Consider the following 13693-nt stretch of genomic DNA (forward strand, 5'->3'; position numbering starts at 1 on the left):
AGCTTTACCAGAGAACACGGACTGTGTCTTTAGAGTCTCCTTGGCTTTTTTCTAGACTTTGCTACAGTTGGCTTAGAGTGCAGAACACAATAGAAAACAATGCTACAATACTGTCTCTGCTTGGTTGGCACAGTGTAGCTGTGAAGGATGTAAGTGGGAAGAAGTATTTTCTGAGATGGACCTACTGAGACTCTAACATCATTAGTTCCACAACTTTGGGGCAACTTCCTCATCTGCAAAAGGAGCAGTACATCAGACCTTCCTAATAGGACTACAGGAAGGTTAAGTGGGTAACAGATGTCCTGTGTCTCTAGCACTTTATATGATATCTCAGTGATTTGAACCCTTGCTGATGGAATGAGTGATTGAATATAAACTTAATTACAAAAGCAATACCCAGGTCATTTTGTTTTCCCAAATACTCTTGGATTTTTTCAGTCTGATCTTTATAACAAGGAGCACTTCATGCTGCTCTTAGATCAGTAGCAGACTATAATTCTCACTTGTATTCTCTTTTAGTCTAGGATTTTAAAATAATTTTTGGCTAAGTATCTAGTGTAGTGATAGCTAGTCATGTCAGTTTGAGTAGACTAAAAGATCTCTTGGTGATCAGCAAAACACTGCCTTGCCCTCGGAGTGTCTTGAGGAAATTTCCAGAGAAGAAAGAAAGACCTGCCCATCATTTAGGCTAAGAGTCCTGATGAATGGAAGGAAGGAAAAGAAGAAAGCGAGGCATATCCATATCTCCCCCTCCTCCCTTCTTCTTCCTGTCCCTGTCAGTATTTAATTATGGATGGTAAAGTACCTTGTGATGCCCCACTCTTCCCTGTTAGTAGATAATGGTTACTGGGGAGGAAATATATTTTTATTTAGTGGTGTAGACACTGAAAAGTTCCCATAATCCAATGAATAGCTTCTTGTTTATACTTATACAAGCAACTATAATCAAAATCAGTAGGATATCACACACACACACACACACACACACACACACACACACACAGAGAGAGAGAGAGAGAGAGAGAGAGAGAGAGAGAGAGAGAGAGAGAGAGAGAGTATTGAAATAATAAGGAGATTTTGTTCGGAAGAGGAAGTGGGGATGAGAGAGTGAGAGTAATGGGGGAATGATGTACTATGCATTAATTATGTATTAATACATGCATGAACCTGTTGAAGAATTATAAAATGAAAATGGGGTAGGAGCATAAGTAGAAAACTTAGAGAGTCAAGAAGTGCCTGATGGGAAGTGCTGATTTGAACTGTAATGGCAGGGGAAGATGGAGGGAAAGATGGAGATATCTTCCTGGCTCTTCTACATTCTTAGCTCTGAGATGGAAGTCAAGGCCTCACAAACTATGTGGAGCCATAGCACCTTGTGATGGGTCATCCTGAAGGGGAATTGCTTTTACATGTAGGCTGAGAAGCCAGAGCATGTGATCTGGTCTATCGTGAGAGTGACGTAAAATGGGACACCTTTAGTGCTTAGCAATGAGAAGAACAAACTACCATTGTCCCAAAGATGCTATCTTCAGCCTATGTTTCCCGAGTTCCTATAATGTGACAGGAGGCCTACAGGCAAGAAGAGCCAAGATAGTGGATTCTGCACTGCCCACAGATGTGTGTGGTCCATTTGCTCAGAAGAGCCTCCTTTATTAGATGCCCATGGTTGGAACACTGAATCTTGAAGAGGATGAAAAATAGGCTAGAACCTCCTACGGTGGCATATTAGCTCCATGATGTTCCTAGAGGAGGGAACTAGAGGCTCTCACACTGGCTTGCTCCTCCTCCATCTCCAGTACCCACTCCCCAACAGGCTCTTAGCACCTCTCTTGAGCTTTCAGCCCTGTGTGAAGTGGCATTCTACTACATTTTGGTGAAGTGGTGTTCTGCAGGGTTAGGATGAAGTAGAATGCTTATACTTGAAGGAAGTCTGGCCTTCAGAATTCCTTTCAGAGTGGAATGCCTACAGGAAATAGATCGTTCACTCATGAATCATTACTACCTCCTGCTATGTAACCTCTGCCAGGAGTCTTCCTGGCTTGGGTAGGAAGGTCAAGGGTGAGGGCTACTGGATGAGTATGATCTGCAGAAGAGCCCGAGCAGAGTCATCTGGCTGATGTTTACAAATCACTCACTGGATTTGAGTTGCTGTCTTAAGAGCCTTAATCTTAGGAAATTTAATATTCTCCATTCTCCAGTAAAGTAACTTGGACAAGGTCATAGGCCTCTTAAGAGATGCTTTGATGTGAAAATGGCAAGAAATTTGGTCTTGGGCTTCTTACTATACTGATTTTTTTTTCATTAATTAATTTATTTATTCATTTTACATCTCAGTCACAGCACCCACTTTCCTCCCAGTTCCCCCTCACATATTCCCTTTCTCTATCTCCCCTTCACTGATAACGGGGTAGGCCTTCCTTGTGTACCAATCCACCCTGGCACATCAAGTTACTGAAGAACTAGGCACATCTTCTCCCACTGAGGCCAGACAAGGCAGCCCAGTTAGGGGAGCAGGAACTACAGTCAGGCAACAGAATAAGGGATGGTCCCTGCTCTGGTTGTTGGGAGACCTATATGAAGACCAAGCTGCACATCTGCTACATATATGCAGGGGGGGGGGCTAGATCCAGCCCCTATATACTATTTTGTTGGTGGTTCAAACTCTGGGAGACCTCTAGGGTCCAGGTTAGTTGGCTTGGTCTTCTTGTGGAGTCCCTATACCCTTCAGGGCCCTCAATCCTTCCCCCATCTCTTCCATAAGATTCTCCAAGCTCTGTCTAATGTTTGGCTGTGGATCTCTGTTTTGGTCAACTGTGGGGTAGAGCCTCTTAGTTATGATAGGCCCCATCTACAATTTTAACAGAGTATCAATAATAGTGTCAAGGATTGGTTCTTGCCCATGGTATGGGTCTCAAGTTGGGCCAGTCATTGGTTGGCCATTCCTTCAGTCTCTACTCCATCTTTGTCCCTGCACTTCTTGCAGTCTGGGCATTTTGGATACTACATTTGATTCACTTGGCCTGGAATGAGTTAAGTGTCTCCAGAGCTGAGTTAGGAATTGCCTGTTGGTACCACCTTATCTAAGGGAGTGTTTCTAGATGCACTTTATGTTAGCTGTTGGGGAGCTGAGGTCTGCTTTGCCTCTGGGAAGCTCTACGTCTCAAACTTTCAAATCTGAGCCTCCTTCCCCTTAATGCCTTCTCTCTTCCTTATATTATCTGGTTCTGGGGATGGCATTCTGGCCTGTCAAGGGATATGAGCTACCTTCCAAAGATATGTTGGCATTTTGTGCTGTATCTGAGGGTGGCCTTCTCTCTGGGTTCCTAGGTAACCCCAAACACCATGGATGAAGCAGGAAGAAGACAGATGTGAGAAGGGAAGCCAAGTCAGAAAGTTCAGAGAGATGGCTTGGGCATCTGCTCATAGGTTTTGACAAAGACTTAAGCAATGGATTATTAGCAACCTATAGCCAAACAGTTGTTCATGTGAGACTGCCAGGTGTGTGGAGGCCAAAAGACCTGTCTTAGTCTCCATCCTAGTCCTCAGACCTTGGCTTGTCTCAAGAATTTTTGCTGGAAGGACAAGGGGATTCAAGTGGCTGCCGTAGAAATGCTCCTGTCTGCAACATATAGCACCTCTGTAATTGCTGTAAGACTATCCTTAGAAGATTTATGGTAGCTCTTGCAAAATTTATAGCTGTGCTAAAGTTCTCAGTGCTATTTACAAGCCCCCCCAGAGTGGGATCATCTCAGTGGTTAGAAGTAAAAGCCTTCATTATTGGAAATTCTGCATATAATGTACACCGTTGGCCTCCATTGTGTGTGTGCGTGTGTGGCCATCTTCATGTGCAATCAGCTTAGTGTCTTCTCTTATTCGCTCATGCTTGTAGTGACCTTCCATGGTGCTGCTGTCAGGATAAACTGCCAGGAATGTAACTCATTAGAAAGAAGGTACTAGTGAAGCTCAGCATATAGCAAAAGCATCTACTGATGCATTCCACAGCTCACTGTGCGAGGCAGTCCCAGTACTGTGGGAACTAAGACACTAAGTACGCGTGCACAATATTTCACAAGATGCGATTATACTCTTACTGTAAGCTGAAAGTTATGCAGAGAATGAACCTGCTAGGATCTGTTTTAAACATTTTACCTATACTAACTCATCAACCCTTCATAGTCACATTCAACTTAGATACATTTATGAGTCTCATTTCATGTGTGAGAAAGCTGAGGCACAGAGCGGTTAAGTGTCTGACCCAACTAGAAAGTGAGAAAGTTCTGATGACAGCCCAGAAAATCTGGTTCTGAAGATGTTTTAAACCACTGTAATCCAGATATACTTAAAACACAGATCATTCATTCATGAGATTCATGAGATCTTGACATGGGCTTTTGCCCTTTTCATTCTTGATTAATATATATTGGGTTATTTACCCAAGAAAATGAAAGTGTATTTCTACAAAAGTCTAGTATGAGAAAGTTTATGGACACTTATTCATAACAGTAAAATAATTTGCATAGTTCTAATTGTTCATTAAAATGAAGAGACTAGTTGAACTAAAATGATATCTAGATAGCAGAGTACTACTTGATATAAAGAACACGCACAAATATACAAATATGTGTGCACACTCAGCAGCCGGCACAGTGGCTGAAGCACTTGTGATGTATTACAGAGATCTGGGTTTGGATCCCGAGCATTCATAAAAATGCTGGATGGGCATGGCTCCCTGCCTGTAATTCCAGCATTGGGAAGGTAGAATAAAGGGATTACTCAGAGCTATATTAGTTGTGTGAGCAAGTTTTGGGTTCAGTTGAAGGTAATTGGGGAAAAATCCTGAAATACATAGTCTTGTATATGTGCACACACACACACACACACCCATGTGCAAACACTCATACACACAGCTTCACCACATGTACACAGCCATATGCAAAAAGAAATAGGTGACTCTGATAGTTTTATACTCAAGCAAAATGTCAGACACAAAAGACTGCATACAGTATAGTGACTGTGAAGTTCAAGAAGGGGTGAAATGACTACACACATGTAGAAGTTAAAATAGTGACTACCTCCCAGATGGGGATGGCAGTGCTTTGTGATTTGATTGGTTGGAAGTCAGTAATTTGTGCCTTTAATGTCTATTGTCTTTTATGCATTTCTTGTATATATTTATATGCACATATACAGAACAAATTTATATACACACACACACATTGAGAGAGAGAGAGAGAGAGAGAGAGAGAGAGAGAGAGAGAGAGAGAGCAGATTGAAGTTCATTTTACCCTAGTCCCATTTCAAAGTTTTATTTCTCTTCCCCAGTAGACTGGTGTGAAATTCCAGAAGTTCCCATTTATGTTTGTGTGTATCCGAATGGGCTTTATTATTTTCTCATAATCAAGACTGTATATATCATTCTGCTCACTGCTTTCCTTGCTTATGATGCCTTGAGAGTTTTTCGTTGAGCCTTACTCATTTAGCTAGCTGGGTCCCAGATGAATAATGTACTCAGTTCTTTGGTCAGTTTCCTTCTAATAGACAAGTGAAAGTTTTCAAATTTTCATTTCATATGGCTTGGTTGAAATGATTTTGTGCGTGTACTATGTTTGGATGTAAGTGCTTTTGTGAGCTTTTTTCCTAGAAGAAGGCTTGGCTTGGGCAGTAGGTATGTGCACTTTGGATATTGCCAAATTAATTCAGAAGTGCTTTCGTGAATTGAGCCTCCCCCAAGCACACAGAAGAGAGCTGGGTTCTGCACCTTCCCCAATAATGAACAGTGTCCGTTTTTAAAGATGTTTTAAAGAGTAGGTAGGTAAATAAATATCATCTTGGTGCTTCTGCTAAGATGTCAAAAGAAGTTTTAATTTTCTCCTCTATATACAAATGCACACATTTCTTCCTTTGTAGGAACATGTATCCTTCCTGCCCAGTATTCTCCAGTGTAATTCTGGAGGTCTGTCTTACATGATCTTGCCAGGACTTATAGAACTCTTGTTGATTTTACTTTTACAGACTGTTCCAGTACAAAGAGCAGGGTTCCATGTTCTCTGACATTCTTTCAAGTGTCACAGCCATTCATGAACTGTATACCTGTTGGAGATATTTAATCCAAACTCCTTAATACTTGTAACCCTTTATGAGACCAGTCAGTTTAACTTCAATATTGAAAACCGTCTGTACCATTATTTATTTGTGTATGTATATTGGGGAACCCAGAGGCCAGGAGGGAGGTTCAGTGTCCTCCTTTATCCTTTTCTGATTATTCTTTTTCTGAGCCTGGTGCCTGCACTTTTTTTTTTTTTTAACTAGGCTGGAAGCTAGTGAGCCCCAGCAACTCCACCTGTCCTCACAGCCCCTTTGAAGTTAGAGGATGATTAGCTGATTATGTGAGAGCTGGGATCCAAACCCCAGTTTTCATAATTGTACAACAAGAGCTCCATATGGCTGAGCTACCTCTCTACCTTATTTTTCTCATTTGTATCTTAGATACATTTTGAATGACAATTCCTTGGAGAACAGAACTCCTTAAGCGAACCCCTGCAGAACCATAGAGATTCCCAAGTGGTGAGAGTTATAGAAGAAACACAAATGGCATTTTCCTTGGAGAGTTTTGCAAGAGAGTATTGCAGTCTACACACTTGTATGACCTACCTCCCAAATGTTAGAGCCAGTGGAGGGCTATATTGAGTTCAGAACTTTGACTTATTCAGTGTAGGTCTGCTTCTACAGGTGGGGAAGACATAGGACCTGGCAGGCTTCTTGCAGATATTTATGTTGAAAGCTGCAAGTGTCCCAGAAAAACTCACATTTCTCATGCTGTCACTGAATGTCACTGAGCTGTGCAGATGCCATGTTTTAGCCAAGGGACCTAGGCTTGCAGTATTTCCCAACTCCTTTACCTTCTTTCCCTATTTCTACAATTTCAACCAGTTTTCCTTAAGGGAGCTTTGAGTTGTTTCCTGCCTGAAGCTCTAATAACCTCATCATAAAAATTCTTTCCAAAAGCAGAATAGTTTTAAATGACATGTAGACCTGGAATCTGGCATGTAATCACTTGTTTATTAAACAACCATTGTCATGTCTGTAGAAATGAGTTCTTTGTGTTTAGATTACGCATGTCACTCCTTGCTTCCTACCTCTGAAGGGAAATCTTTCCATCCTTGTTAGTTTTCATGGATATTCAGAAGAAAGGACAGCCACTAAAAGTGCACTTAAAAGTCACTGTACTTCTGCAGGGAAGGCATATACTGGGTTTGTCACTTGTGATAGTCGCATGGACACAAGATGGCGGCCACCTGCCATCAATTCTTATCACCTAGCTCCAGCCTGACTAGCCTGTATCCTAAGCAGTGACACTTGAAAACCAGCTCTTTTTTTTTTTTTTTTTTTTTTTTTTTGTCTGTCAACTTCTGCATTTTTAATAAAGCAGTGTTTGAGGAAATGGCTAAATAAGGAGAAGAGAGTCCCCTCACCACACCCACAGAGCTGCAGATCTTCATCTTTCCAAGTGCAGAAAAGCTTTAAATGACTCGTGAACTTGGAATTTGTCATTCAATTGTCTATTTATTAAACAACCATTGTCAGACCCATAGAAATGAGTTCTTTGTGTTTGGATAACCCAGAGCAAGCTGCGTGAGCTCTTCATGAAAACACTTCCAGCAGTTTTCTATTTTATATGGATGTACTTGGGTAGGGGGGCATTAGAAGTTAGTTCTATTTAATGGTATGCATTAGTACAAGATGTACTTTTCTTTGAGAGTGTCCTCTAGTTAAGCAGTCCCAGGCTTTGAAGATGGTCCTATTGTCAGGGTGCTTGCTGTACAAGCATGACGACCTGAGTTCAGATCTCCAGTATCTGTGTGTATATTTTTAAAGCAGTTGTAGTCACATATACCTATTTTCTACAAGGTGTAGATGCAAAGATAGTAGAGTCCTTGGGGCTTGCTGGTCAGCTAGTCCAGTCAAATTGGTGAGCTACAGGTCCATTGCTCTTGTATGTTACCTTTCTGGAATGGAGATGGGACAGAGTACACCATTCTGTGAGGACTAAAGGAAGAGTAGCTTGGAGAGTGGCCTTCATAAGCTTTTGTAATGTTGCAGTCTGATGTTGTTTGCTGTGTATCATCCAGTTCTCTTTTTGATTATAGTCTTCAGTTTGCTGGTCTTGAGAGCCAGGGCTCAGTTATAGTGGTTGCTGGGGACAGGGGTGGAAGAATTAGAAAGGATGCCAATGATTCACTCTCCACCGTCCTCTTTGTGTCCTGAACCCCAGACATTGATGCTGTTATCCTGCGTCCTTAAGTGATGTATAATAGCTGCCATGGAGATGACTGCTGAAATCTATAGAATACTTTACTAAATGATTCTGGTGAAATGGTCTATATTAAGCCTGTAATTTTCATTTTTAATTAACCTACCCTTTTCCTTTGTCTTTTATCATCTGATCTTTATGCTAATAGGATTTGGTATCCTATGAACTTTTACTGTAAGTACCAGGGCCTTGTGCAACATTGCCTTTAGCCAAACTATTGCCTTGAGCTATGTGTTAACAATGTATTTGATTAGAGACTTCAGGTTGTTATTTTAAAATCAAAGTAATGCGTTATGATCTCAGGAGAAGTACATGATCCAAAAGAGCAATAATAATAAGAACAGCAGCTACTTAGAAGAAGCTAAACACTGTGTCATAGACCACAGGGTGTTATGTGCCCTGCCCACTAGCTTTTGGGGTCTGATCTCTTTCCTTAAGCCCCTTCTACTCTAGGGAGTATCATTATAGTTCTTCAAGTTTCTTTTGTCTTGTAGTCCAGCCATTTTTCTACCTGGAGAACTCTGTCAGGGAGCCTCTCCCTGGGGTGCTCCTTCTGGTTAACACCTTTGATCTGCTACTGGAATGTTTCTCTGGTCACAATGTCTAAATTTACGACCTTCCATTCACAATCTGTCCATGTATGTATGCCATCATCTCTCATGGCATGCCACTGACTGCCTTCAACTTTAGGAAACCCAAATTTATCTCTTTAGCATCTGTTTGTCTTGCACTGAGCTTGCTGCTCTGTAAGAATGAAAACTACACCTGTCTCACTCATCATGGACAAACAAGGGCCATCCTGACACCTGCCATTTGTGGGTTCTCAGCACCCACAATATTGTGCTTGAATTAATGTAGTATTCTCAGAACTCCTTGCTTTTCTGAGCCTGTGCCAGGACATCCTACACTTAGCATTTCTTGAGTTTGTTCTGACAATACATGCTTTTGCTGTGGTTTACTGTAATCATACTGTGCTGTCTTTTCTCAGGCATATGAAAGATCAGAATAAGAAGGTGGCCAACCTCAAGCACAACCAACAGCTGGAGAAGAAGAAGAATGCCCAGTTATTAGAAGAAGTGCGCCGACGAGAAGATAGCATGGTTGATAACTCACAGCATTTGCAGGTGAGTCCAGGTTTAGTTTTTCAATCCCTACATGTTTAGAGATGGACCATCTGCTATAACCAACTCTGCAGGAATTTATGTTCAGGAGTGTTGGGCTTGACTTTGCCCTGAGTCTGGCACTTAGGCGATATTATCAGGAAATTCAATAAGTTTTCTTCGGTAAAAAGCATCATTTCTGAAATGATATTCAAGAAAAGTTGAATGTGGAAAATTCTGGAAATGCTCCACAGAGGTTCTTCCTTCCTGTACCTCCCGTTAAAAGGTAAGGGCTGCAATGACAGGGTTGGAATTGTGTTTAAGTTGGGTGGGTTTGGTGGAAGGGATGCATGTCGTTATCACAAAAGGCATTCAGATACATTCCTCTGTTCTCTATTTACAAAACCAAGGCTCCAAAATAGATCATCATTCTGTCTTCTCAGTGAATATAGTGGATATAGTTATCTCTCAGTGATATTCTTACTCCAGAAAGCAACTGATGGACCAAAACACCAATTTTTCCTCATTAACCAACCCTGCTTTGGAACAGAGCTCTCCCTGTGTGCTCAATAAAACATTCAAGCTGAAACAGGACATTGGCTTTGAAGTGCTTTTATTTACTCCAGTTCTGTCTTTAAACAGAGCAATTTGAGTTCAACTTGGCCTGAGTTTCATGTTAGATTCTGCTTATTAGTTAGTGTCTTTCTGCAGTTATATATTAGTTTCCTCCTTGGAGATAGAAGTAGATAATTTCAGCGAGTACTCATAGTTCATCCTTTTAATTGACCAAAAGAGAAATGAATAATTATTCTGAAGTAGGAATATAAGGGAAAGCTGTATCACATCACTGATGGAGGTTTCTTAGTCCATGTTAGCTACTTTGTGTTCTACACAGGCTTTGGTGGTTCTAAGTTAACTGTCCTTTGCCTAGATGCTTGATCTAGACTCTACAACAAAACTAGGACTGCATCTTTTTTTCAATTCTGGGCCCACTTTAGTATGGATGCTAGCTGAATTATGCTCATGGCTTCTCTAGTACTCTTGACAGGTCATGTCAAAGGTTTGGGATTTTAATTCTTTTGTCCATCACAGATGTTAGGTCGAAGTCTAAAGACTGAGATAGTAACTAAAACTAAGATAAAACCAAGGTAAAGAATACCTTGATTTTTTTTCATTTTTTTAAATGTCAATTTTTCCCTCATAACATTTATTCTTCACAAAAACATTGGTAATTTTATATGTGGTGTAACTGGAAGTCACAAAAAGAGTCTGAAGGACTCCAGGCCCTCTCATCTACCACACACAAATGTAGAGGAACATGGCAGTGGTGGACACCTTTCACCAGCTGCTTCAGTATTCCAGGCTATGTTACTTCCTGTATATTAGCTGTTATCCCATTTACACTGTGTTCCATGACCTACAGGGCTCTTACATGTGACTCAAGAGAGCATGGCTTTATTTGAAGTAAGAAAAGCAGAAGTCTTTTGGTTAAATTAACTGCAAAGGCTCCATGCAACTACAGCCTGATTGGATTTAGACATCCAAACAGCAGGGCCAGCCTTTGCTTCCATTTGTATTCCTCTTTGTAGATGATCTGCTCCCTATTTGCATCCCCCTATAGGGGTGCTTTGATTTCCCCTTCCACCCCTCACCCCACACAGGGATGCTTTTCTTTCTGCTTCCATTTTCCATTAAGGATATTTTGTGCTCTATTTCTATCATCTCACAGGAGTATTTCCCCTCTGCTTCCTTCCTCCTGCAAGAATGCTTTGCCCTCTACTTTGGTTCTCTGTAGAGATGCATTACTCTCTTCTTCCACTCAACTGAATCCTTTGGCTTAAAGTGTTTAGGAATTCCCTGTGCAGATGATGCTCAGAAGCCAACCTGCCTTCATGGAACACAGTCCCTCAGAAGGAGAAGGATGTCCATCTAGTAGGTATAGAAACCATTCCCAAGGATAGAGTATGCATGTTGGCAAGCCATGATCAGGTTGTTGGTTAACCTGGAGCCCAGGAGAAATGCTGAGTCTCACCTAGATCCCTCAACTAAAAGGGGAGCAGGTGACAACATACAGGATAGAAATAAATCCTGCTGTCTGAAGGGGTTTGGGGAGAATAAAGTGCAGAGACTTTTATTTTCCTATGTGTTAGAAGAATGAGTATAAGCCTCATTTTGTGTATGCAAAGACTCTGAGAACATGCTTCCTAGTTAGCAGGTGGCAGACTCAGGACTTAGCTTAAATCTAACTCTCCTTAGATGAGAATTCTGAAGAACTGGGAAAACAGGGAACCATGATATGGTAGAATCTTCATGGGTTATATGGACTTTGGCCTCTGTGCACTTGAGTTAGGAGAAGTGAACAACAGAGATGGCCTCTCCTCTTCCCCAGACATAAGAACCATCAGAGAAGCTGATAGGTTGACAGAGCAAGGTACAGTCTGAGCATAAACCATGAATCATTGTGTGCTCACAGGGAAAGTCTACATTGAGGGAATTATTGTTGTTATTCCTCAGTTAGATTTCATTCCAAGCTTCAAAATATATGAACTGAGAATTCCTGAATGGATTGCTTAGCTTCTCAAAGCCTCAGTCTCCTCATCTGAAAAGCAGAAGTGATTACTTCTACTTTAGAGTTCTGTTAGGGCTGAGTTGGTGCTTATAAAGGGCTTTGGATCACTCTTGGCACAGGCCGTGCTCGTAATAAATGGTGATAATTGGCTGTTTTTGAAATAACTAGAAGAGATGAAAAATCATTTGCCTGGGGTCAGGGAGATGGCTCAGAGGGTAAGGGCACTTGTTGTGGAGTCTGGCAACCAGAGGTTGGTTCCTGAGAGCCACATGGGGGAAGGAAATGACCAACTCCTGCAGGCTGATGTGCTTGTATGCACTGTATATACATGTACATGCACACTCAAACACCTACAATAAAGATTTATGTGCTGTGTGCAGAGTACTCTCATAGCTGTGCTCTGAGATGCATTGAACATCAACATTTTTGTCTTTTTCTCTGTGTAGCAATTTTATCTTTTTGTTTTCAGGACACAACTAGTTATGGAAATTAATGTCTTATTTTGGCCCATGAACTTTTGTATAGCAGTATTTTCTTAAGGGGCCTTGGTAACTACCTCATAGACCAGTTCATAAAAGATAACATGATCTGGAATTGCTCAGTTGCATTCCTGACCACCCCAAATAAAGGATAACATTTGAAATGCAATAAAAAGTAGTCACAATTAATTTAGATGGAAATGTCTCTGGTTAAGGTTAATAGGGAGTGAATCTCCCACTTGCCTGAATTTTCAGCAGATGTGCTAAAATGCAGTAATTGCTGCCTTCTGAGAACAAAATTTTCTAGATGCTTTTCATTTTTTAATATTTGTGTTCTTGTAAGTACTTTCTGTTTATGTTACTCTGTTAAAGCCTTTAAGTTTCAGCTAGAATTTGGTTTGGTTGGTTGGCTGTGGGTAGTTGAAAACATGGTACCTGGTAATCTGGCTAATCTGATTTTGTTTTGCACTGTGGTTTGTGATGATTTGGTGCCTTGAGTTCTTGATTTTATCCAACCAAATACATGTGGCATGTAGAAATATGTTAGGAGCACATTGCTCCAATAGTAAAAAACTTCTAAGGGTAGAGTGGAGGGGGGCGGTTATGACTGTAATCCCGGCACTGAGCACTGAGACAGGAGAATCAGAAATCCCCAGCCAGGTCTATATAGTGACACTCTGTTAAAAGGAAAAAAGGAGGAAGTGGAGAGGAGAAAAAAAAAACAGTGCAGGGAGGTGAGCAGGGAGAGGGATAAAGAAAGAATATGCTAAGCTGAAAGAAGTATAGAAAAATTAATGACAGTGTTAAAGAGTTGCCATTTTGTTATTATTTAAACAAGGACACTGCTGTGTCCAGAATGGCCCTAGGGATGGATCTGACTAGGGTGTCCAAAGGATGAAGACAGACAGATGAACACACAGACAGACAGTTGGGATCAGATGACCTGGGCTCTCTGTTGGCAAAGCTGGAAACCCAGTGTGTTTATTATATAGAGCTGGACAGGGTGGCAGGATTATTGCATACAGCTGGACAAGGAGGCAGGGTTATTAAATACAGATAAACAAAAAGGCGGGGCTGATGGTACACAGTTGAACAGAAGAGACAGGTTTAGTTAATTTTGGAAAGAGCAGTCTCTGTAGGGGAGCAGTCTCTAGGCTACAAATATTCAGGAGGAGAGGACTATGGTTAACACTTTCTGTCAGTATTCACATTCAGTCTCCAATGGAAGGCTTTG

The 13693-nt window shown here is 41.2% G+C and overlaps 1 protein-coding gene across 1 annotated transcript in view; it reads left to right on the forward strand.

Moving 5' to 3' along the window:
* Positions 1-13693, forward strand: part of Erc2 (ELKS/RAB6-interacting/CAST family member 2) — an 827882-nt gene that overhangs the window by 434692 nt on the left and 379497 nt on the right. The window contains 1 exon segment of the mRNA XM_076931310.1: positions 9300-9435. Coding sequence (XP_076787425.1) covers positions 9300-9435 — 136 coding nt within the window.

This window comes from Arvicanthis niloticus, chromosome 3 (genome assembly GCF_011762505.2).
Source record: "Arvicanthis niloticus isolate mArvNil1 chromosome 3, mArvNil1.pat.X, whole genome shotgun sequence".
Classification (NCBI taxonomy): domain Eukaryota; kingdom Metazoa; phylum Chordata; class Mammalia; order Rodentia; family Muridae; genus Arvicanthis; species Arvicanthis niloticus.